General features: G+C 42.2%; 2 protein-coding genes across 2 annotated transcripts; one reads left to right on the top strand and one right to left on the bottom strand.

Annotated features, from left to right (window-relative positions):
* Positions 1 to 6232: 6232 nt before the first annotated feature.
* Positions 6233 to 13970, bottom strand: cep44 (centrosomal protein 44). Its single transcript, XM_028977737.1, has 11 exons — positions 13915 to 13970; positions 13682 to 13783; positions 11601 to 11748; positions 9392 to 9538; positions 9181 to 9294; positions 8416 to 8601; positions 8062 to 8271; positions 7915 to 7984; positions 6713 to 6813; positions 6589 to 6626; positions 6233 to 6502 (listed from the first exon to the last, which is right to left on the bottom strand). The coding sequence occupies exons 2-11, from the start codon at positions 13768 to 13770 to the stop codon at positions 6463 to 6465; spliced, it is 1143 nt and encodes a 380-aa protein (XP_028833570.1). The 5' UTR covers positions 13771 to 13783; positions 13915 to 13970; the 3' UTR covers positions 6233 to 6462.
* Positions 13971 to 14676: 706 nt separating this feature from the next.
* Positions 14677 to 22210, top strand: fbxo8 (F-box protein 8). Its single transcript, XM_028978646.1, has 6 exons — positions 14677 to 14914; positions 16324 to 16666; positions 17631 to 17757; positions 18161 to 18279; positions 19447 to 19643; positions 20380 to 22210. The coding sequence occupies exons 2-6, from the start codon at positions 16332 to 16334 to the stop codon at positions 20565 to 20567; spliced, it is 966 nt and encodes a 321-aa protein (XP_028834479.1). The 5' UTR covers positions 14677 to 14914; positions 16324 to 16331; the 3' UTR covers positions 20568 to 22210.
* The last annotated feature ends 636 nt before the right edge of the window (positions 22211 to 22846 follow it).

The raw sequence follows: 22846 nt of genomic DNA, 5'->3' as shown, positions 1-22846 counted from the left end.
CGGCATGAAATAGACAAGCTTACATGTACCCCCCCCCACACACACACACACACACACACACAGGAATGCATTTGTGGAATGTACATCTGGACTAGCACTCTTTAATCTTGCAGCTGTGTTTGTAGATGTCAGCCACATAGAATCTTCAGACTGAAGCCCACCTTTCCTCTTACTATTCATTTCTATATTTGTGTGTGTAAGTTGCAAATGATCTGGTTCTTTAGGAGTCAACAGGCTACTGTTAAAAACTCATGTTAGGTCAATCTGTCACCATTATAGTTTCTTTAGAACAACAGAGAACCTCACATTTGAGAGTTACATAATCTTTTGTCTTTAGAGGGATTCACCATGATCATTCCAAAACCTCACTATTAACGAGCCTTGCGGTTTGCTGTACACATGCAGGATAATCGTCCAGCGTCATTTCTTTCATGAAGAAACTGTGCCGCATTGGAATATGTTCAGCTCATGTTGACATCTTGAATTCACACTAGTGTCACAGCGTATGCATGCCCTGGGGCTTTGAAACCTTGAAAAGTGAACACTTTCAATGCAGACCCAGAAAACTGTCTCTTGGTGTCAGGGAAACAGGAAGAAACCGAGTGACTGGCGGGCATGCTGGTGTTTTCACTTCCATTTATGAACAAAGCAGGAAAAGTCACTTACTGTCTCAGACTGAAAGTGCTTCATTTCACTGCTATGCTTTGTGATTAGGATCAGATACCAGAATGACAGCATTATACGTGGGATCTTGCTCATTCCCTTTTGCAGCAATGATTGGGGTCAAATCAAGGCTCTTCGGAAATTGACTGGTATGTGAACTTACCAGAGAATGAACCATAATGATTTCCCAGTATCCTGGTCTGGAGGGCTCAGTCAGAAAACCCATGAATATCTAAAAAAGGACAACCTGTAACAACTAACAATGAACAAAGCACGGCTTCGTGCAAACAAAGTATTTAAAGAATGTTGCCAGTCATGTGGCTAGGTCTTCTATTACTAGAACAGTCAACATATATCCTCAAACCGTCAGTGGTAACTGCTATCAGTATAGCTTTCAAACATTGAGGAAGAAACTCACACCAACTTCCTCTTGAATTATGATACTTCTACATAATTTCTTGTTCCTTCTCGTAATTGTTTCTCTTTTTTTTTTTTCATTTATTCTCATTTAGATTTTTTTTTTTTTTTTAGAATTAGAACATATTATTTGACATATTTTGATCTTTTCATCAAACTACTGTAAACTATGCAATACAGGTAGATCAGCACAAACGCGTTTCAAACACCTTTTTACACTCTTGACAGTTAACCGTGGTGCTCCTTTCAAAGGCCAAAGACTGTTTAACCAAAACAGACAGTAGGAGAGAGCCGAGTGCATGGTGCTCTTTATGTGTTCATTTTTTGTGTGATGTTAGAAAGCATCGGCATCACTGAATGTAACATGGCTCTGAAGCTTTCTGTGATGATATTCAGCAATAAACATTAATAGCCAAATGCATTCCAAAAAAATATAATTTTCAGTGTATGAGGCCTATTATGGTTTCTACTGAACTGTGAGAAAGAAGGAAAATAAAGTTCTACATTTGATTCAGCACAACATTTTGTTTGACGCAAAGATCATCCATATCAGACTAGTTAACACTATAGAAATTTAAAAAAAATGTTCATCAATCATGGCTGTCCTTACCAGGAACCATGTTCTTACTCAAATTGCAGTACTAGTCGCAATCTATTGATTTGCAAGCAGTATTGACTCTTATCAGAAAATGCGGTCTTTATTGCTGTATGTATTAAAAGAAGGGTAAAGAGGCAAGGAGAATTGGAATTTGTGAGGGAGGGGCATGGTCCAACCCAAATGGGCAGAGCTAAAAAAGTAATCCTTCAGAAGGAAAATGACTCCAGGCGTGACTTGCCACACATACACACACCTTTAAGGACAGACTAAGGGCAGCCCAGAGGGGGGAAGGCAGTGTGGATTAATGATTTTTCTGCCTTCCATTTGAAAGTTTGTGTAATTAAAGAGGGTGTTTGAAGTGCTCCCCGACCATTGATTTCTTTTGAAGCTGCACTTCAACCTCAACCCAGGTGAACTTCCACAAATATTTCCAGATACACTATGCCCATCACGTGTATCACGTGTTACTTGTACGTGCTGAAGGTACATTTCCTATTCAAACATTTCTTACACTCATGTACATTAAAAAAAAAAAAAAAAACAGTCATGCACAGAACATACATCATTCTTGCAGTCATTCCTTTACAATTGTTTTGTTATAGTTGTGTATTATATTTGAATGAAGAAGTTCATATCAAAGTTCTCCAAATGGTGGGAGTACAGTGCAGGAAGACAGGGCCACCTAGTGACCTCCACACATCACTGCACTGCAAGTAAGGTCAACTGCTTGTGCTCATATGCTAGTTTAGTTTAGTAGTTCAGTATGAATAAGTCTCAGGTTTCTATCAAAATCCCCCAAAATGCAGAGAATGTGACAATGTCCCTAATAAATGTTAGAAAAACATGCAGAGAGAGTATAAATCACTCAGCGAATAGATTCACACCTGCTTAACTGTTTCCTGTGGACTTTCTGAAACACCCTTGTTAACAATGCCAGCGTCTATGTACTGGGCAGAAAATCACAGTGCAGACACTGCAGACAGACGAGGGTGGTGAAAGGAAGCAGCTGAGAGGCATTCAATAACGATACATAATTCCAGAAGCACAACAGCTACTCTTCTGAAGTGTGAGTTAAATAAAGCCAGATACTGATATGGGTAAAAGGATACTCATTTCAGGTGGCATATTGAGACAGGTTGCAACCCTGCCATCTGACAAACCAACATCATAAAGACAAAAATACAGGTCTCCTTAAAAGCATGGCAACATCTCACAAATGGAGTCAGAGGTGTATAGTAGAAATTATTAATTTGTAGTGCTTGCCTTGCCTGTGACCTAAGAGAATTCCTTCGCCACAGGAAGCTCACAGAAATGCCAGTCAATGTCGGAAGGGTGGCATTCAGACGTGCAAGATAAGCGCAAGGTATTTAGTTCATATTTGTTCAGTACAAACTATGGTGGGAAAGCGAACACAATGTTCCATTCTCCAGTGTTCAGGCTTTGTGATGTCTTCAGTATAAACAGGGAGAGAAGGACCTCTGTGGGAATCAGTGTTCCTCTCTACGTGATTGGCATCTTTGATTCAACCCGGCCTATTATTCTTTTTCTTTTTTAAACATCCTCAGTCTATGCAGACCGCAGCCCCTTGGGAAATTTGGGTCATTGAATTCAAATGTTTTTCCTTTTTTCCCCCACTTTAATTATACAGTTGACAATGAGAGGAATTCATATAAATCTGAATGCTGCAAAAGCATCAAGTAAAATGTACCATTTATTGATTTACTGATTAATAAATTAATGCTTGTGGATCTTTAAGGACATGTAAGTACAAAATATTCAAATAAAATGTATTGATATTTATAAGTGACTGTCAAAACATATTGGTATTAATAAGATGACTGCATAGACTATACAAAGTCTTGTGTTGTGTGCTAGTGAAATAATAGTTAAACTAATGAAGTGGAATCCAGTTTAAAAGCCCATGAAAATTCATCTGCTGTTCTTTCTAACCGAAGCAGAAGGCATATTAGGAAAACAGTCCTCCGACTGGGGGGATGGGGGTTGTGCAGACCCCACAGTGGATCCGTCTCCAACCATGAGGTCTGCAGGTCAGATTCCCTGTGAAAGGACCATGTTTATTTTATTATGCCACGCCTGAACAGCCTCCACTGCTTGCCTATGCACTCGTTTCCAATGATAAGAGGTTATTGTCGGACTTCCCATAGGGCTGCGAATATTGTTTTGATTGGCATGAAATGAGGTCTTGGCCCCCAACCAAAGATAACAACTTGGTTCCTATTGGCAAAGAAAATAAACTTGGAAAGGGGGTAAATTTGCAATCAAGATACCCAGAGGAAATTCATTTCGGAAAATAACAACGACGAAAAAAAAAAAAAAAATGCAGCTAAATTAGAGGTTGGCAGCATGACTTGTGGGGAGACGCCTTTTACCCATGAGTCAGTTTTGCAGGGAGTAATATTTACTTATTATAATTTTACAGACAGGCTGTGAGTTGTTGCCTGCAGGGATACATGCTCAGCTCTGCAGTCAAATACACTTACAGCTGACTAACAGACACTCATCCTCAGCCAGGCTCCCTCATATACACAGTTCCAGCACTTAACATCATCGCAGGATGGGAGCTGGGAGTCATTCCCACCATTTCCTATTGAAATCCAGCCTCGAATGCGTCTGAGGGAACTGAGCAGAGGCTCCCCAACTGGGTGCCAATTTCTGCATGGAAAAAAACTAATTTCAGCCTTAGTTCAAAATCTTTTTATTATATAATATAATTTTCCCCCTGTGTTATTGCTTCTTAATGAATGACTAGGATTACAAAAGGTTACATTTCCAATTCACACCTCTGTTAATCTCTTCTCCCATCATTAATTAAGCAGATGCAGTGGATGAAGAAAATGGTTTAGAAATTTGACAGATTTTAGTTATTTAAGATGTGTCCTATAAACAGGCTTACTTAGCTTTTTGGTTGGTCAAAAACAAAATAGTTATTTGTGGCATCTGTGTCTCGAGAGACTGGAGGTAGATAAAAATGAGATTGTCTGTCTGAAGATGGCAATTCACTAAAAATATAAATATAAAATGATTTCACTTGTGCAAAGGAGTTGACAGCAATTTAAATGAGTTTAGTGTCTCAACTTTCGCAAACAAACCTGTACATTCTCTTAAAAAAACACCTCAAACGGCCTCATTATAATGACTGATTATAGCAATTAGCTCAGCCTGCCTCAAATACAAGAGCCGACCAATCAGGAAGTTAAATGGTTCAGAGGCATGCTTGAGCTGCCGCTAATTACGGTGAAAATTGTCCCTGAAACAGAGGGCCAAGGACGCTGGAGGAGTGTGAGGGTGAAAGTCAGCTGAATGCAGGTCACACGCAGCTTATCATACGTGACATTACAGTCTCAGGAATGTGAAAACTTTCAGTGTGAGCTTCTTCAGACTCTATTCCGGATGTGGGGGCCATATGTTTGACTACTAATTAAGTGGAAATAGTGACCCATTCACACATTTTTTCGCATAATTTTTACGTGTATTAATAGTTTTGATGTTGAAAATAAAGTTTCATGCAAATAGTTGAAAAACACTGAATGCAACATTCTGACAACAGAGCAGGATCACCTTTAACACTAGCCACCCTGAGACACACAGAGGTGATCTTTCATGTCTGATTGGCCCAAAGTGGAATTTCTGTGAACAAAAGAGAACCTCTAGTAATGACAGCAGCAATCACAGTAAATTTAAGTCAATAAGCCAATAGATGGAAACACTTTCTTAGTTTAATCATGAGCATCAAAAATAAGGTAAATGATAATGAATAGAACAAATGTGGATAAACTAATATTTGTTATCTTCTCTGTCTCTCCTAACTCAATAATAAGTCACTAAAGGGATGAGTCTTATCCTCTGGGCCAGAAATTGCCCCTAAGTGCCAGATTAAAGGAAACACCATCTTTTCTATTGAATGCAGGAATCAAGATGTAGGCAAATTGCTCCAAGCGTTTTTTTGTTTTTTTCCATTTAGCAGACACCCTTATCCAGAGCAACTTACTGTCAGATTACCATTGTGAGACACTGCAGCACAGCACACGGTGACACAACGAAATGTATTCTCTGCTTGGCAGCCATGAAAGGCACCCGGGGAGCAGTGTGTGGGGACAGTTCTTTGCTCAGTGGCACCTTGGTGGTTATGGGGCCACTTCCTTACCCGCTAGGCCACCACTGCCCTTGGTCCACAGTCACCCTGGAGCAACTTGGGGTTAAGTGTCTTGCACAGGGACACAATGGTTAATAGGTGAGTGTGTAACCCAGTAGGCTGCTTAAGACACTTGTCAGTAGGTGCAAGTATCAAAGAGTGAAATAGAAATGTGTGTATGCGTGCCATGTGATCACTCTAATATTTGTATTTATCTTGGAAACTGACTTGTTAACTCTCTGCAGGAACCACTTCCTCAATGCTGGTCTATTCACAGGCACTGTACTATACACATAAGACAACAAGTGAAACATCTTAATTTATTGGGGTAGATGGTAGCTGACTCATTTAGCCTAATGAAAAAAAAATGATTGTTTCCAAACAACAGATCTTACAAGGTTACCTGTTCTACTCAACTGACAGAATTTATTTAGAAGTGGTTCTCAGGAGCAAAACCATTGAATATCATTTAAAAGTTGTGCCATTTATTTTAAATAGTTTTTTATTTTTGGGAACTTTCAGTTAATTTCATGAATTGTCCTTGTGGCCTTGTGTAATATTGAATCACAGTGACCTCTAGAGGCCACATCAGACACAATATTAGAATTAAATGGCAGCAGATACAGCAGGATCATTCCACGTTTCTCAAAAGGCTGGATGTACCTTTTATCCTACAAGAAAATACAGAACAAAAAAAACTGTTGTTGACCACCAGGTCTGTACTGAATGTGTCATACATAAGTAGTTCTTTACTTACATGCTGGCTATTCGTTCCAGACTTTCTTTAATGTTATCCTAAACAGAGTAAGAATAAAGATTACTGACCAAAATTGTGGCCTCCTTTACACTTTAAGGTGTCTATTGACTATTCACAAATTCACCTGAGGGTCTTGTGACGAAGGTTCAGATGGAGACTTGGTTTGTGTCCGCAAGTTTTTGCTGTGGAGCTGGGACAATGTGGTTGCACAGTGCCTGCCAGGGTCTAGAGACACAAGACACATGACAGATTGTGAAGAAAAACAAAAAAATTGCATTGTATCACCTCTAAAATGTACAATTAGTATGTGTTTAGCACCCCTGCTGGAGGGATGCAGTATTTTTGTTTCCTCACACAAAAAAAAATGTTAAAGAGAACACAAGAGAACAGCCCTCAACACTGAAGATATGACACTTTGATGCAACGTAAAAGCAGTCAGTGTACAGCTTGTATAACACTGTACATTTTCCATCCTCCCCAAAATAAGTAAACACAGACATTCATGTCTGCTGATAACAAAAGCTAGTACACTGTTATTTTCCAGCACTGCCTTAATTCTCTTGGGCACGGAATTCACTAGAGCTTCACCGGCTGGCGCCGGAATCCTGTTCTCCTCCTCCATGACGACTTAACAGAGCTAGAGCTCTTCCACTTCTCCACCTTCTGTTTGAAGATACCCCGCAGATACTCAATAGGCTTTAGGTCTAGAGACATGCTTGGCCAGTCCAGCAGCACCTTTACCCTCAGATTCTTTAGCAAGGCGGTGGTCGTCTTGGAGGCATTTTTGATTATCATATTGGAATACTGCCCTACGGCCCAGTTTCCAAAGAGAAGGGATCGTGCTCTGCTCCGGTATGTTACAGTACATTTTGGCATTCATGTTCAGCACTCACGCAGCCTCAAACCATGACACTTCCACTGCCATGCTTGGCTGTAAGCAAAACACTCGTCTTTGTTCTTCTCACCTTGTTGCTGCCACACACGCTTGACACCATCTGAACCAAACTGTTTGTGGACTGTCTTGTGAATCATCTCTAGAAGATGCTTCCTTCTGGGATGACAGCCTTGCAGACAAATTTGCAGCGTGTGGCATATGGTATGATGATGGACAGGCTGATGTACCCCTCAAAAGTAAGTGCATCAGAGCCTTGTCTGGGCGAGACCAGCTGGAGCACCTCTATGCAGTGCTTGCCACTTAACATGGCATTAACACTCATCTCATCTGTCAGACACAACGGGCTACAAATCTGTCTCGACAGAGGGTAACAAATTCTTTGTTCCAAACTCATTTTCTTCTACACATAAAGACACCAGTAAGTGACTTACCCACATCTGCTGGGCCAAATGTCTCGTTCACACTGCAACCTTCTACCCTCTCAACTCTCACTGGATGTTTCTACAACATACACAGTGAGTAAATAATATTATTCAATAATAGGAACATTATTTTAAGTGAAGATATGCTGAAATTACCTGAACTGAACTCAGGGCCAGTCTGGCCTCCAGCAGCAGCAAACGGCTCTCCACGTTCTCCCACTGGCTGCGTTCTAGAACAACCTTGCCCGCCATGTCTCTCTCTAGCACCTCCAGTCTGCCCTCCAGCACAGTCAGCTGTCCCAGCTTCCTTTCACACTCCTGCAGGCGTGACTCTATAGCCTGTAATCTGACCTCCACTGCTGGGGCCTAGAACATAGGAAACGATGCTGATTAAAGTTCATTTTCAGATCAGTGGAGCACAGACAGATGTAGAGACTAATAGGAATAGGTAATGTGGGATGGAGAGTGAGACAGAGAGATGAGTAAACAAGCAAATAAACTCTTCCTCACAATAGTAAGGAGTACAGTTTCCTGTTGTGGATTTTTGTCCCCATCATCTTCTTGGTTCTCCTCTTCCTCTAGATCATGCTCTTCGTCCTCCGGCGGCTCTTGCTCAGGTTCATCAGAGGAGAGGCTGTACAGCACAGGGGTGTAGCTCCCAACATGCCTCTCCACCAGTGGCCTGTCGTGGATCACCTGAAGTGGAAGAATCACAGTCACTAGAGAGTCATGTACACTAGGTGCTTATGCTGTGTGTGTGTTTGTGCGTGTTACATCCCACGCCCTGCGTGGTGGGTTTGTTTGTCTCCTATTTTGTCTGCAGGACTCTCACGTGTACAATGCATCCTTCTGGGATTGACAAGTTGTGGGCCCGCCTACAAATTTAGTAGAGTGTGTGATCAGCGGGGAACATTCAAAGGAGATGCCCGGTGGCTGAGACTGGCGGCGTTGCTCCTGTTACTGTCCCGACCGTCCTGCTGTCATGTTTCATTCACAGAGTAAATTTTATTGAGCGCTAAACTTCCCTTTGTCTGTGTTAGTTTGGCTCGTTATGGTGCAGGCCAACACCAGCCTATCAGTCGGTTTTGTTGCTGTCCCCGACCTCTAGCTATGGGGCTCTATAGATGAGCTCCGACAGGAGTCAGTGACATACACAGACCACACGCTCAATTTCATTGCCCATCAGTCATATTTTGTAAATGTCTACATGTAGACATCAATACCATATTATAATATTGTGAGAGTTGACAGCATTATCAAGGAGGAAGGACTTACTGCCAAGGTTGGTGGTGGGTACGCCTCAATGAACGAAGGAGAAACCTCTCTCCTGCTTTTACCCTCAGGGGGGAATGGCTTAAACCGGGGCCTTCTGTCAGATTGGCTAGAGACCTGGTTCGGAGAGAAGACGGAGGATCCATGCATTAGTACAGAGGGCCTGCATCAAACCCTGTTAGTCGGAGGTTTGACTGCTGTTGTCGAGTGATACCTTGCTGCTGTTGGACAGCTCTTTGTGCTTCTGAACGACAAAAGTGATGACATCGCAGAGAAGGCTGACCTTCCTTTCTGCAAAGCCGAACTGGTGAAACTGCTGTTTGCTCAGCAGGGGCTTGTAGTGGAAAATGTCCCGCAAAATCTGTGAATGACATCATCTATGTGAAGCCTCAAAAAAAAAAAAAAAGTGTAGTTCATGTCTAGAAGCATCAGTATGCAATTGTGCTTTCAAATTGAAATTTCAAAACCTTCATCTTCTGAATAATCTTACATTCGTGAACACCCCCAATGTGATATGTCTTAAATAGCAAAACAAAAAATACTACCCCTTAGTTTGGACTTCTTACTGGTAGTTACTGGTCTAAATCTGCACCCGTGCTCCATTTTACTTACCTACTACCTCCTACCTCCTCTCCAGCAGTGCATACTGGATGAAGGCAGAGTTGACATGAAAATAAAAGACTTAGATGATGTGTGTTTATTTTTTTTCACACAATCATGTGTTTTACATAAATAACAAAGAATTTGTAAAAAAGTGAAACACACACACACAGCATGGGGATCACTGCACAGGGCCATTAAAACAGATGATATAAAAATCGAAAGAGGATAATCACAGGAAAGAATTTAACAGAGAAGGTCCGTGTTTAAATCTGTGGGTATAAGCCACGGGTGAAAAGCATCTGTAGGCAGATGGAAAAGTGCGATGCCGCCTCTAACTGCAGCCTTCCTCTAACACACACTCTAATTTAAAGCAAATGCTGCCTCTTGGCTGCACTGCAACCCTCAAAGACATGCCGTGTGGAACATCCCATTCATGTCGGCCATATGTCATCCAGTCGGATGAACAGAGATCCTCTATCTTCCTGACCTGTGTGGTGTTTGTGTGTATGGTCAGGTTGATAGCCTTTTTTTTTACTGGTGCTTGTGACTAGTGACATGGTGTACTGCAACAGCAATAAAGGTCTTTCATCTTCTTCATCATCATCATCATCATCATCATCAGAGAGGTATGATGCCTCATGGCTAAACAGGGAGAAATAAAGTCTGTGGTTGATGAAGTCTTGGAAAAAAATAAAGGCAGCTCTTTTTTATGCTTTTATTAAACCACAAGAAATAGAAGCCTTAAATGATAATTCAGCAAGGACTTGTGGGCTATCAGCAAGTTGGAATAGAGAAAGAGATCTATAGACAGAGAACTGGAATGAGGGGGTTGAATTCAGTCTGTAGCACAGGGGGACAGTAGAGGAACAGGGATGATACATTATGAAACACACTGACAGCCCAACTCATAATCCACTAAGCACACGACATGGGCATCCTTTGGGAAAACATCTATGGCTGAACCTGGCTCTACAGAAGATAAGATTAAGAAGGTGCTCTGGAGCTGGAGATCAAAGTAAAAGACAAAGTAAAAGCACTGCATGCAGAACAAGAGATTGTTTCTCACCAAACAGTAGCAAGATCTTGGCATGAACTTGTAAAGAAAGGTAAGGAAAAATAAGGAAAACCCTTATTTCGAAGCACTGGATCAATAACTAGGCTCTGCTTTTAACAATCACCGCTGGTGAGCAGAGGGCAGCCATGACAGGCGCCCGGGGAGCAGTGTGTGGGGACGGTGCGTTGCTCAGTGGCACCTCAGCGGATCGGGATTCGAACTGCCAACCTTCTAATTACGGGGCCGCTTCCTTAACCACCAGGCCACCACTGCCCCAACAACGACTTATCATGGTCAGTGAATGTGTGCATCAGAAATCATTGGAACAAACCTCCTAAAGCCTAAACAGCCAACTATCATTAACATCCTCTACAAGTCAGGATGTATTGATAGTGCACACTTAAACACCAGCAGCTGGCCCAAAGTGCTGCACAAGCTAAAATGATTAAAAAAATTAAAAATTAAAAAATAAAATAAATAACACAATTTATTGCTTTTATGTTCATACTTCATTTACTACATTAATATATTGTATAGATTACACGTGTCTGTTTTGATCATTTCCATTGATAACTCATTTTTGATGGATGTCATTTGATGGACACATATGAGGCTCATATTGCCAGGTCTGTAGGGAAGCTGCTTCTGACGTTTTTGCGAGAATTTGAGGGACTATGGTGGGTCTCCTCAAAGCAAGTGAATCACACTTATCGAGCTGAACAAAAACTTCCCATTTCGACAACTGTGCAGAATTTAAATGATGTGCCTTATATACACACTCGAGGAATCTCTGGTCACTTGTTCCTGTCACTTCCACCCCAAATGACATGAGGTGTTCTGTGAGGAACGGTGAGAAGGACGTGAACGCATGGTTCATAATGGGCAAGAAGCAGGATGGGTCTCCTTTAGCCAATCTGCAAACAAAACGTAGGTACAAAACTTATATACAGCATGCAATTTCAATAAATAAACACATTTCTATGCATTCATTTACTTGTTCGTTCCTTCAGCCAAATATTAAAACAACAAAATGAATGTCACATGAATGGACAGAAATGTATTATTTTTTGTCTAGATTATTCTCAGGCTGTTTCAGTCCCCTCCTTCAGTACACAGAACAGGGAACCACATCCTCTGGTGAATGTAAAGTCCCTTCCTCTCTGTCTCCCTCTGCTCCCAAGATGTTTGGAGCTGGAGCCAAAATCTCACACTCCAGTGCAGGGAGACCAGAGGCTGCAGTTCTTGTAGTTTAATTGGCTGCACAGGCAACACTACAGCACATGTGCACTGAGATGCACATCAATTATATATCATCTTCTTTTATATATAATTTGAGCATTCACAATGAAAAATATTGCCATGCAATATTTGGTAATAGTGGTAAATGGTAATAGTTCCAGTTTGAATCATCTTGGCACTGACTTTAGGTGAAGTTTTGATTTCCTCTAGGAGCACAAATGCACAAACGATTGGCACTTCCTTACTAATTTATAAATGTTAATTATGTGCTTTATATGCAGAGGTATTCCTCCACAGGAAGCTCCAATTGTAAACACCTAGAAGTGTGATCTCTATAATATTTAATAATCCTATTTGCTCTGAATTTTAATGAAATAAGTAAAAGTTCACTTTGATGCTAATAATGTATGAGAAGAAACACCATTTGATTAGTTTAATATTTATTACCCCAAAATTACCCCTATTGCACCTCATCCACCAAAGCAAACCCTGGGGACCATGTTGACCTCAGAATATTGCTTCTCCAGCAACTCTGATAACCATCATTTGTGTGCAAGGTGACCGACACTTATCAGTGAACAGGACTGTAGACCACTGCTGCATTGTCCAGGTCCCATGTTCTTGTGCCCACTGCAAACGTTCACGGCGGTGTCTTGAGGTCAGTGGAGTCACCTGCAACGGTTGTCTAGCATTCAAGCCAAAGTGGTGGAGTCGGTTGCGAATGGTTTATCTGGAAACCATAGTACCCCTCGCATCTCGTAAAAGGGCCTGCAGCTGTATGGCAGTTCCATAGCGATGTCTGAGTACATAGGTCTTTAGGTTCTGGTCATCGTTGCGGTCTGTCACTCATGAACTCTGCCAGTAGTTCCTTGTCTTGATGCAAGTCTTCTGATGACACTTTGAGACACACCAAGTTCACGATAAACATCTGACTGCCTGCCACCGACTGGAAGGGGCACCATGGCCAGGTGATGATGCTCCTCTCTTAAGTGATGTGTGTTTATGGCTGTTTGAATGATGAACTTGGAATGACTTACTGACAAAATCAGCTTTTTATGCCCACAGAATGTTGAAATCGATGCCAGACTGAGAAAGGTTGTCTCTTGGTATTGGCCCCAGTATAAGGCACACATGTACACAATGAGACCATTTAATTGAAATCACAAAATGAGGTGTGTCTATCAGCCCAATATGATTGCCTCCCTATCCCGAAAATGTCTGAAGTGAAACAAACACCGTATGCATGACATCCACCAAGTCTCTCACAATATCCATAAGGTATTGTGAGTAGTGTATAAAATATACCCAGAACACAACACAAAATAACCTCCCTGCTAATTCCTGCATATAAGATCCAGGATGGGCTCCTCTCCAGGATTCTTACAAACTGGTGGCCCTGCTTTTAACCATCACCCCTGGTGAGCAGTGGGCAGCCATGACAGGCGCCCGGGGAGCAGTGTGTGGGGACGGTGCTGTGCTCAGTGGCACCTCAGCGGCCCCCGCTTCCCCAATGGCAGCAACAAGTCATTTAGACGCAGCTTGCCATGGTTTTTTTTGGGCTCGTCAAAAACCTTGCCGAAGTCCCAACGCGTTTTCATTTTTACGTACCCGTGATAGTCAACTTCACAGTGATATTTCAGTGATCGGAGCAGGACTTGCAGTTTCCGAAGACGCCCTTTAATGTCTCCGGTTGCCATCCTTGTAGAAGCACTGCGTGAGAAAGTAGAAAATCAGATGTTTGCGAAATTAAACGTCGGTGTGTCTGGACTCAGTCTAACATTAATGCTACGCCGGTTCACATTGTGTAGAAAAGTGTTTAATATTCTGAAATAATCTTTTACAAGGTAAACGAAGGACGTTCGGGTACAGCCGTGTTATTGTGTTTTGTTTTTGCCGGTGAAATACGCACTTCGGTGAGATTGGTTGCTATGAGGATGTCTTCCATTTATTTGAACAGCAGATTCGCGATTTTCTCAATGCCGCTTTATCACTACGTCCAAATGACAGAACAAATATTTATTTGCATTTTAGTACGGTACAGATGTACTTAAGATGCGCTTAGATGTACGCTGAGCACAAGTTCGCACAATGTAAGTAAGTGATCTCGCTCTTCCTTAAATTAAATTGTAACACTTGCATCGCATATTATTCAGCTGCACTTACTCAAAGTTGTTTCGTCATTTCCGTCTGCAGCAAAGACTGTCTAGCAGATTCCGTTTCAAGTTTAACGACTCTTTTAATCCCAGTTAAGCGGATTTGTTGCTGGCTCAATAAAAATATCAGTAGAGAAACACACGTTACACCTACAGTTGTCTATATTTAACTATATATGTAGTAAATAAAGAGGTTTGCGTATTTTGGCAGGGTTTATACAGTTCAAACGCCGCTTCTACAATGCATTTAGATTTATTGTCATTCCACCAGGAAAAGGGTGTTTGTCATTTCTGGAATACTGACATTTTTACGAAACATTAGTAACTTTTTGTTTCTGAATAATTCCAATTTTCAATAAACACGTCATTTATTCGCCGTCCCTGGCTCAATGCGGAAGTAAACGATGTGTCGTCGTCGTTTTCATCCAGCGCAGAAGCCGAGACGTCAAAGTGGCCTGGACGTCGGCGTGTGCGTGTGGGCGGAGTCGACGGGGGGAGATTAGTGCTGCTGCGCCGCAGTTTCTCTCCGAACCGCGGCCACCTCGGAGGGCGTCAACACTGCTGTTCGTTGGCATGGTGTTCTAGGGCTTCCGAATAAAGGACGGTGGTGATTTCTTGCAGAGAACTGTGGTTGGATCCGAACGTCTCTTCGTCGCGGCGGCGGCAGAATAATTCCATAAAAGCACAGGTGGGTGGCGCTGCGCAAGCACGGAACAGGACAACCTTTTTTTCCCCGGCTGTCAGTCTCATCGGCCAATCGTTGTTGACCGGTCCTCGGATTCAGCCAGTAGCGGCGCGGAGGGGGCGGGAACTGTGCGTCAATCGAGCATGATGGAATAAGGGTTTTCTCGACACCAAAACAAACTTAAAAAAAGTGTCGCTCCCTAAACGTTCCGCGCGTTTGTCGTAAAATGATATTGTGTGAAAATGAGACTTTTTGCAATGGATCTCGAGTAGTTTTGTAGTTGAGCTGTTGACGTGACTGTTCATAACAACAGACGTCACCATGGAGAACTGACAACAGCGTTCTGAAAATGCACACTGGTAATGAGTTGTGGAGCCGGTGAAATAATCAGCACTAAACCCCCCAGTCATGCTGATTCAGTGTTTACAGTAAGCCTTCAGTTTTTTTTTTTTTTAGATATATCTAATGCTATTATAAAACACCCTGGTCCTCCACAAATACAATACTATACTGTGTGATTGGATATTATGCTGTTTTGTAGATTTGTATTTGATGTGCACATTATCGTATGTGAAGATAAATGGGTTTTAGAAAGTGGGACAAGCTCCAAAATACCATTTGACTTCTTGGGTGAAGAATGTGGAATAACAAGTGAAATGGCATCGCTGTGCTGCACAGACAGAGGCGTGGCCCACATCGCACAGGGGAACAATTTAAATACTGTGAGCAATTTGTCCAAGGGCGCAAGCCATTCTGAAACCAAGAGATAATGTGGAGCGTTGGATAATGTGGAGCTGTTTGGTGAAGAGGAAAGGGCTGCCGCCTGATCGGATTAATGCCATTTCACTGAAACCAAAGCCGCATTCAATCTGGCCCTCTGCTCACCCGTGGTAAAGCTGAAATGGCGGCGACTTGTAAAAGGTTTAAGCCAGCGGTAACGTGGTTAAAATTGGAATTGCCCAGAGCCGGCATGCGTACACGATGCAAAAGCTCACAAATAAATAGTGTTCACGTCCAAATAATCTCCCAGAGGTCTGTGTTAACGTAACATTACACATAATCCATAATATATGGATTTTCAAACTTCCAGACAGTCAGTCATCTTATAAATAGACAGTCCTCAGGATAGAAAGGACCAGCCTAAATATGATTATGACAAAAGAAAACGTGAAGCTGTCCCAGTAAGAGCGAAACCTTCCACATCTGAGAAACATGCTTTGCATCTATTTGCATATAATCATACTGAAACCTTTCCAGAGTTAATCCTATCTGTGTCTAATCATGCAGATGATTGGTGCAAGAACATACATATTAACCGCTTATTTGTGCTTTTGTACATTTTGTAATTTTTTTTTCCTGAAAAAAAAACATTCTGTTCCTCGTTGCTCCTCATCTCCCTTGTCCTGTCTCAGATCTGCAGATGGGTCAGGGTCTGTGGCGGGTGGCAAGGAACCAGCAGCTGCAGCAGGAGTTCGGTGAACAGTGCTACCTTCCGCAGGAACACGGCCGGAGGATGGGCCCAGTGGCTGGCGAGACCCTCCATGCGCGCCGCACAGTGCACTGCCAGGTGCCTGGCACCGACATCAGCCATCTGCTGCGCGCCCGCAAGGTCAAAGAGCAGCAGGGCTTCATCGACCTGGAGATGCTGCCTCCAGAGCTCAGCATCACCATCCTGTCCTACCTGAATGCCACTGACTTGTGCCTGGCGTCGTGCGTGTGGCAGGATCTGGGTAACGATGAGTATCTGTGGCAGGGGTGAGTAAGACCAGGAAGGTGAAATGGCCATATATGACTTACAGTGCATCTGGAAAGTATTTACAGCGCATCACTTTTACAGCCTTATTCCAAAATGGATTCAATAATTTTTTCCTCAGGATTCTGCACACAGCACCCCATAACGACAACGTGAAACAACAGTTGACTTTTTAGGCAAATCTAATAATCAATTAATTAATTAATTAATTAAAAAATCACATGTACATAAGTACCCAGCCTTTGCCTGTGGGGAAAAAAAACAGTGGACTGGACCGGATTTGGAAAGACACTCACCCGTCTGTCCCAAGCTTGTGGCATCATATTCAAAAAGACTGTGAATGGGCTTTTTCAGTTGTTGTTTTTTTAATTATTAATAAATTTGCCAAACCTCAAGTAAAATTTTTTTGTGTAGAATTCTGAGGGGAAAAATTATTTAATACATTTTGCAATTATGGTGTATTTCCACATAACAAAATGTGGAAAAAGTGATGCGTTGTGAATACTGTCTGGATGCGTTGTATATCTCATTAATATCCATAACAGTGTCCATGCTGTGATGCTCATCAGAGATGCATCTAATATTTCAGATGCATTTTTGAATTTCACTGGACCTCACAACACTCAATTACCAAATATCAGCTAAGAGGGAGGCAGTGAACTGCTATATGATTTATTCATTTATTTAACACCCTTGTCTAGAATGACTTGCATATCTATTTACAAAGACGGTCTCCCATGGAGGAGCTCAGGGTTAAGTATCTTGTGAAAGCACCCAGTGGTAATAAGGGGACTTGGATAAGTGGCTTTGTATGTATGTAAACGTATTTATGGTAAATGTATGTCTTTTTTCTTTTTTTTATGAAAATACAGTGTAGGCTTAAACAAGGATTTAAGAAATTTACATTTGATCTCCTCAAAGAAGTGTCATATGTATTGATCTGGTTTCATCTGCTTTCTTTTGTAGCCTGTGCAAGTCCACTTGGGGTCACTGTTCCATATACAATAGGAGACTCCCGCCTGAGTTCTCCTATAGGAAGCTTTACATGCAGCTAGATGAAGGAAGTCTGACTTTCAACGCTAACTCACAGGAGGTGATGAAGCTGGCGTCTTGTGTAACAGCAGAGCTGCTCTTAGACAATAATCTGTTACTTGGTTCTCTCATAGTAAACGAGTTTAGCCCTAAAACAAATACTAATTATAATAACGTACACCAGTTTGACTAGTGTGAAGTTATTATGACAGTGCATTTAAACACCTGAGTGGTAATCCTGCATTCAAGGAGATCGCGAGCAAATCCCATAAACTCCATCTGATGGGCTGGCATGACATCTCTCCATCATGCTATTAAGTGGATTAGCGCCACTTTGCCCGGCCACTTAAAGGACATGCGATAGCCGGCATTTCGGCTGCTGCTAAAATGCTTTGTCTGGCCGTCGGTGTGCCAGTCGCGCCTTAATCCTCCATGTCTGTTTTCTGTGGTTTCTCTCCCCTCAGGGTATCAGTTACTTCATGTCCAAAGGCATTCTGGTGGAGCATCCAAAGGAAATTGCAAAGTTCATTTTCTGCACCAGAACGCTGAACTGGAAAATGCTGAGGATTTACCTTGATGAAAGGTTCGATGGATGCAGCTGCTTACCTTCTTGAATGTGTCAGAAACAGGGGTCACTGATGCATATCTGTCAACCTGATTGACATTTTCACCATTATGGTCTATATTACACAGTAGAATATGACCGGCTCAGTTCAATTTTAAATGAATTTTGACTAATGTCAATGTCACATTGAGCGCAAGGGATGGATACCAGACGATTAAAGTAATGATGATAATGTTTCTGGTCCTGCTGCCAGTGCTGGAAGAATTAAGAGAGTAGCTCGAAAAAGATGATGCCATGTCACATGCTGAAAAATACTTATCACTGGCACAACAGGTTTTCTGTTTGTAAAAGTGGATTGATGCCAGGATTTAGTGAAAGTCCATTAGATTGACACGGAGAAATGCGGAGAAATCTGTTGCTGACTACGTTATATGCCATCAGGAGCCTGCGGACTTTTATCTAAATTATTGGTTATCAAAAATACGAACGTTGATCAATGATCAATAGGAACTGCTATCTAGCTGACTGTTTTATTTTAGTAATCAGATAACAGTGATTTGTTCAAAACAATAAAACAAACCAAGCTACTACGACTACTGATCGTTCATGCCGATGAATAGATAGAAAATAATTTAAGCAATGTTAATACTGTTTTTATTGGTTAGTTTGAACCAGCAAAGATATATTGATTGATTGAATGCTTCAGAAGAAGGATATAGAGGATATAGTTTAAGGAGCATGACGTGCTCTTCAATGGTGCCATCAGAACTTTCCATCTTCAGTTGATGACAGACAGAATTGGTGATCAGTGTGATAATTATTTTTTTAAATATGTAAATAGTACCAATAAGAATTACAGTTAAAGAATCTAACCATCTGATACAGCGTTTACCAGACGCCCTTATCCAGAGCAACTTACAATCAGTAGTTACAGGGACAGTCCCCCCCTGGAGCAACTTAGTGTTAAGTGTCTTGCTCATGGATACAATGGTAGTAAGTGGGATTCGAACCTGGGCTTCTGGTTCATAGGTGAGTGTGTTACCCCTAAGCTACTACCACCCTGCAACGGTGCTACTTCCCTGCTACTACCAACCAATAAGCAAGGAGTAGTGCTGTTAAAATCTTAACAATTCCCATCCCTAGTGAGGATGCTGACTCTGATGAAGATCTTGTTTGTCCTTGCAGGAGAGACGTGCTGGATGAGCTGGTCACCCTACATAACTTCAGTAATCAGTTCCTGCCCAACGCTCTCCGGGACTTTTTCAGGCACATCCATGCCCCAGAGGAGCGGGGCGAATACCTGGAAACCCTAATCACAAAGTTTTCCCACCGGTTCTGCGCCTGTAATCCCACTCTGGTGCGAGATCTGGGGCTCAGCCCAGGTGAGAGTGTCTCATATCCCGATGCAACCAAACAGTGAAATCCCACTTGATCGCGAATTCTTGGAAGTTGTTCCAAAAAGGCAACATGTTTGGCACATGAGCACATAGGGAGAAGCTGGCTTTAGAATCAGCTCTCATGGCTTAATTTAGACCAGCAGTGTAATTTGGATTGATGGCTGCATCAAAAGACTAAACGAGAGTTACTCGTTTCCCATGTTTATTTTCTGAAATGCATTAGTAATGGTGGTAAGCAGTACGGTTTATAACAGGCCCGTTTAAGCAGGAGCTTAAATGTTGATTATTTTCTAATTAGTGCTGGAGTGATTTGTGCTTTGTGTCACTCAGCCGGGCTGTGTTCTGTTAGGGGGCTCAGAGACCTGGCGAAGTAATGGCTTTGTGTAGATGGTGGTACTGCCTGATGCCTGTTGTCCACTGACTGATATCAGCAGCGCCTGTGGTCTCTGACACAGCAGCCAGCTGAGATCTCCAACGCTGCCATTGGCCTCCAAAGCCACCCTAATCCAGCGGCTTAAAGTGTTAGCAGAGGAGGGCACCCCTCCGACCAATCAACGTGCAGCATTACAATAACATCTGGTGGGGCTGGGCTGCTGTGCCGCAGAGCAACTCTGATTTATTATAAATTTGCAGTAAAGTTTGCGATAAAGGACCCCGGAGAATGTTGAACGGTTGCTTCTCACGCAGCGGCGTCACCCTCGGCTGCGCTTGTGTGTTTCAGACGCCGTCTACGTTCTCTGCTACTCCCTGATCCTGCTGTCCATCGACCTGTCCAGCCCACACGTGAAGAACAAAATGTCCAAGCGGGAGTTCATACGCAACACCCGCCGAGCGGCGCAGAACATCAGCGAGGACTTTGTGGGACACCTCTACGACAACATCTACCTGATTGGCCACGTGGCGGCCTAGAGGAGGGCAAGCGGGCGGCCAGCATATTTTTTTTTTTATCACCGGCTACAGAAATACCAGCTACACGGCACAGAGAAGGCAGGGTCGGGCATTTGGTGTGAATCGGTCACGCCCACCCAGGGTTCTGTTAGGAAAGGTGCTCGTGCACCCGGTCTGGGTCACACTGCCAGAGGGGTTAAGGGTCGCGGGCAGCAGGCGGCAGGCAGGCTAACGTACCGTCACCGCGATGCAAACCGCTTCAGCGCGCAGACCTGTAGCTACACTACGGCCGAGTGTCCCGGCGCTTGTGCGGTGAATGCAGCCGGAGCCGGCATGTTGTCAACATTAGTCATGAAATATGCATACGCGTTCTGTTCACTTTAAAGTCTTCCGTCATGGGTGAAAGTTCCACCTTCCCCCCCACGCCCCAAACCAAAAGCTTTCACACAGAAGGGTTATTGGCAGAGACTGGCTTGTGACGGAATATTTTTCCATTATCTTAGTGAACATTCATCAAGACAAACTACAACAAAAAGAACAAGCAAAATGTGTCCAAGTTCAATCTGCCTGAAAACAAAAATGAAGAATTTTCCTGTCTGTCATGTATCGTCTTCATTCTAGGAGGGGTCCTGCTTTCCCACCCTCCTGAAGTTAAGCACTATGTTCCACACACGTAACACCGAGGATGGTGAATGTTAATTACCCGCCGTCCTTTCGTGTTTCGTGCAGATTATGTGATTCATACTCCTGCACTGCGAGTCCAGCGCACTCTGCGTAGTTCGGTAGCAGCTCACGACGCGGCAAGACCAGCCAGCTTTTAAAGCGTGGAACGCGAACACTGACCGCTGCAGGCGAGTGGCCGTGTCATTCCTTCTTCCTCAATGAATCGACTGAGCACTTTATTCCGGCGTCCTCCAGACTCCCACCTATTTATCTAGCGGCAGCAGCAGGACTTTTATTTCTGCGTCTAGGTCTCTTCTTTTCCTTGTTTTTCGGACAGTAGAGTGCCAATAGTTATGTATTGAAATTAAACAACTGACTTGTAAACCTAAATAAGGCAGGACGTTTGCAGAATTTACAGTTTGATAAAAGAAACTGATTGTTTTATTTGCACATCAAACATATATTTAAGTATAGAGATTTCTAATCAAATATTTTTTTATTTTAGGTAACTTTTAAACTAAAGGCATTTTTCTTTCATCATGGTCTTTTTTTTTTTTTTTTTCTTCCATTTTTACCAGGATGTGATTCAGCCACATACACCAATCTTTCCTTGCACTTACAACTTGATCCCAGTGACATGATATTTGGCACATTTCTGGAGTGGAAATGATCAAACAGAATTGAAGGAAGAGCTTTATTACATCTGGCTGTTATCTCCTTGTGAGCGCAGTAGGCTTCTTGATTCTGTGTTCTCCTCGTATTTCATATTTCAGCCTAGCAGAAACAAAAGCATAACATGCTTAAATTACAACACTGGACTAAAACACTAGATTGTGTAAAAGAGAAGTAAATAAAACATTAATATAACTGCTTTTGTTGGGCTTTGTTTTTCTGAATAGACAAAATTGCAATTTAAAAGAGACATTCTTTTTCATCATTAATTGATTTGTTTTATTGTTATTATTTTTTGGTTTTACATTTTAAATAGAACATTTATGGGTTGACTTTGTTCTTCTCATTCTTTGAAAAACGACAAAACCATGAGGACTGTGATTCTGCAGAACACCAGAAGCTCTAGAACATTTTCTGTTGGGGTGACTAGTTTGTGTTAAGAGTCGTTTTAATGAGAACTCCCAGAAAACCATCTGCAAGGTTGTTTGTGACCTTGAGTCTTCAGTGATGCAGCAGCATGTCAGATTTTTTTAAACGGGAAAGGTTAAGTGCCTTCAGAGACCTTGGTGCCTCATACCTGGGGGATTTCAGGAAGAAAATGGAAATGAGATCGACTACTTTTTAATTTTTTTTATCATTATTCGATATTTTAAAAATTTCTATTCAGGCGGGTATATATTTCCGTTCCTCAAAAGAACTTCATTCTCCAAATCATTTTTTTAATGCAGGTAATGCGAGGTTCTCTGTGAAATGTGTTACTGTCATCATCAAATCTGTACAGCGAATAAAGCTTCACACATGAAAAATTACCAAGTTTTCCACGTTCAAAATAAGTAAATGAACTTTAAAAAAAATAATACAAAAAAAATGTCAGAATAATATTAAAACTCTGTCGACAGCCATTTATTATATTATTATCCGGAGGTGGTCATTCTTTTTTTACCCCGAAGTCGTGCCGATATTCG

This window comes from Denticeps clupeoides, chromosome 4 (assembly GCF_900700375.1).
Source record: "Denticeps clupeoides chromosome 4, fDenClu1.1, whole genome shotgun sequence".
Taxonomy (NCBI): domain Eukaryota; kingdom Metazoa; phylum Chordata; class Actinopteri; order Clupeiformes; family Denticipitidae; genus Denticeps; species Denticeps clupeoides.
This window is presented reverse-complemented; position numbering and strand designations above follow the sequence as displayed.

Bases quoted from the DNA above. Each gene is read 5' to 3' on its own strand.
- fbxo8 (XM_028978646.1), top strand. From the start codon at position 16,332: ATGGGTCAGGGTCTGTGGCGGGTGGCAAGGAACCAGCAGCTGCAGCAG. The intron at 17,758-18,160 runs GTGATGAAGCTG...CTCTCCCCTCAG, and splicing joins TCAACGCTAACTCACAGGAG to GGTATCAGTTACTTCATGTC. The intron at 19,644-20,379 runs GTGAGAGTGTCT...TGTGTGTTTCAG, and splicing joins AGATCTGGGGCTCAGCCCAG to ACGCCGTCTACGTTCTCTGC.
- cep44 (XM_028977737.1), bottom strand. From the start codon at position 13,770: ATGGCAACCGGAGACATTAAAGGGCGTCTTCGGAAACTGCAAGTCCTG. The intron at 6,627-6,712 runs GTGAATTTGTGA...TACTCTGTTTAG, and splicing joins CTTCGTCACAAGACCCTCAG to GATAACATTAAAGAAAGTCT. The intron at 6,503-6,588 runs GTAAGTAAAGAA...ATTTTCTTGTAG, and splicing joins CTGGAACGAATAGCCAGCAT to GATAAAAGGTACATCCAGCC.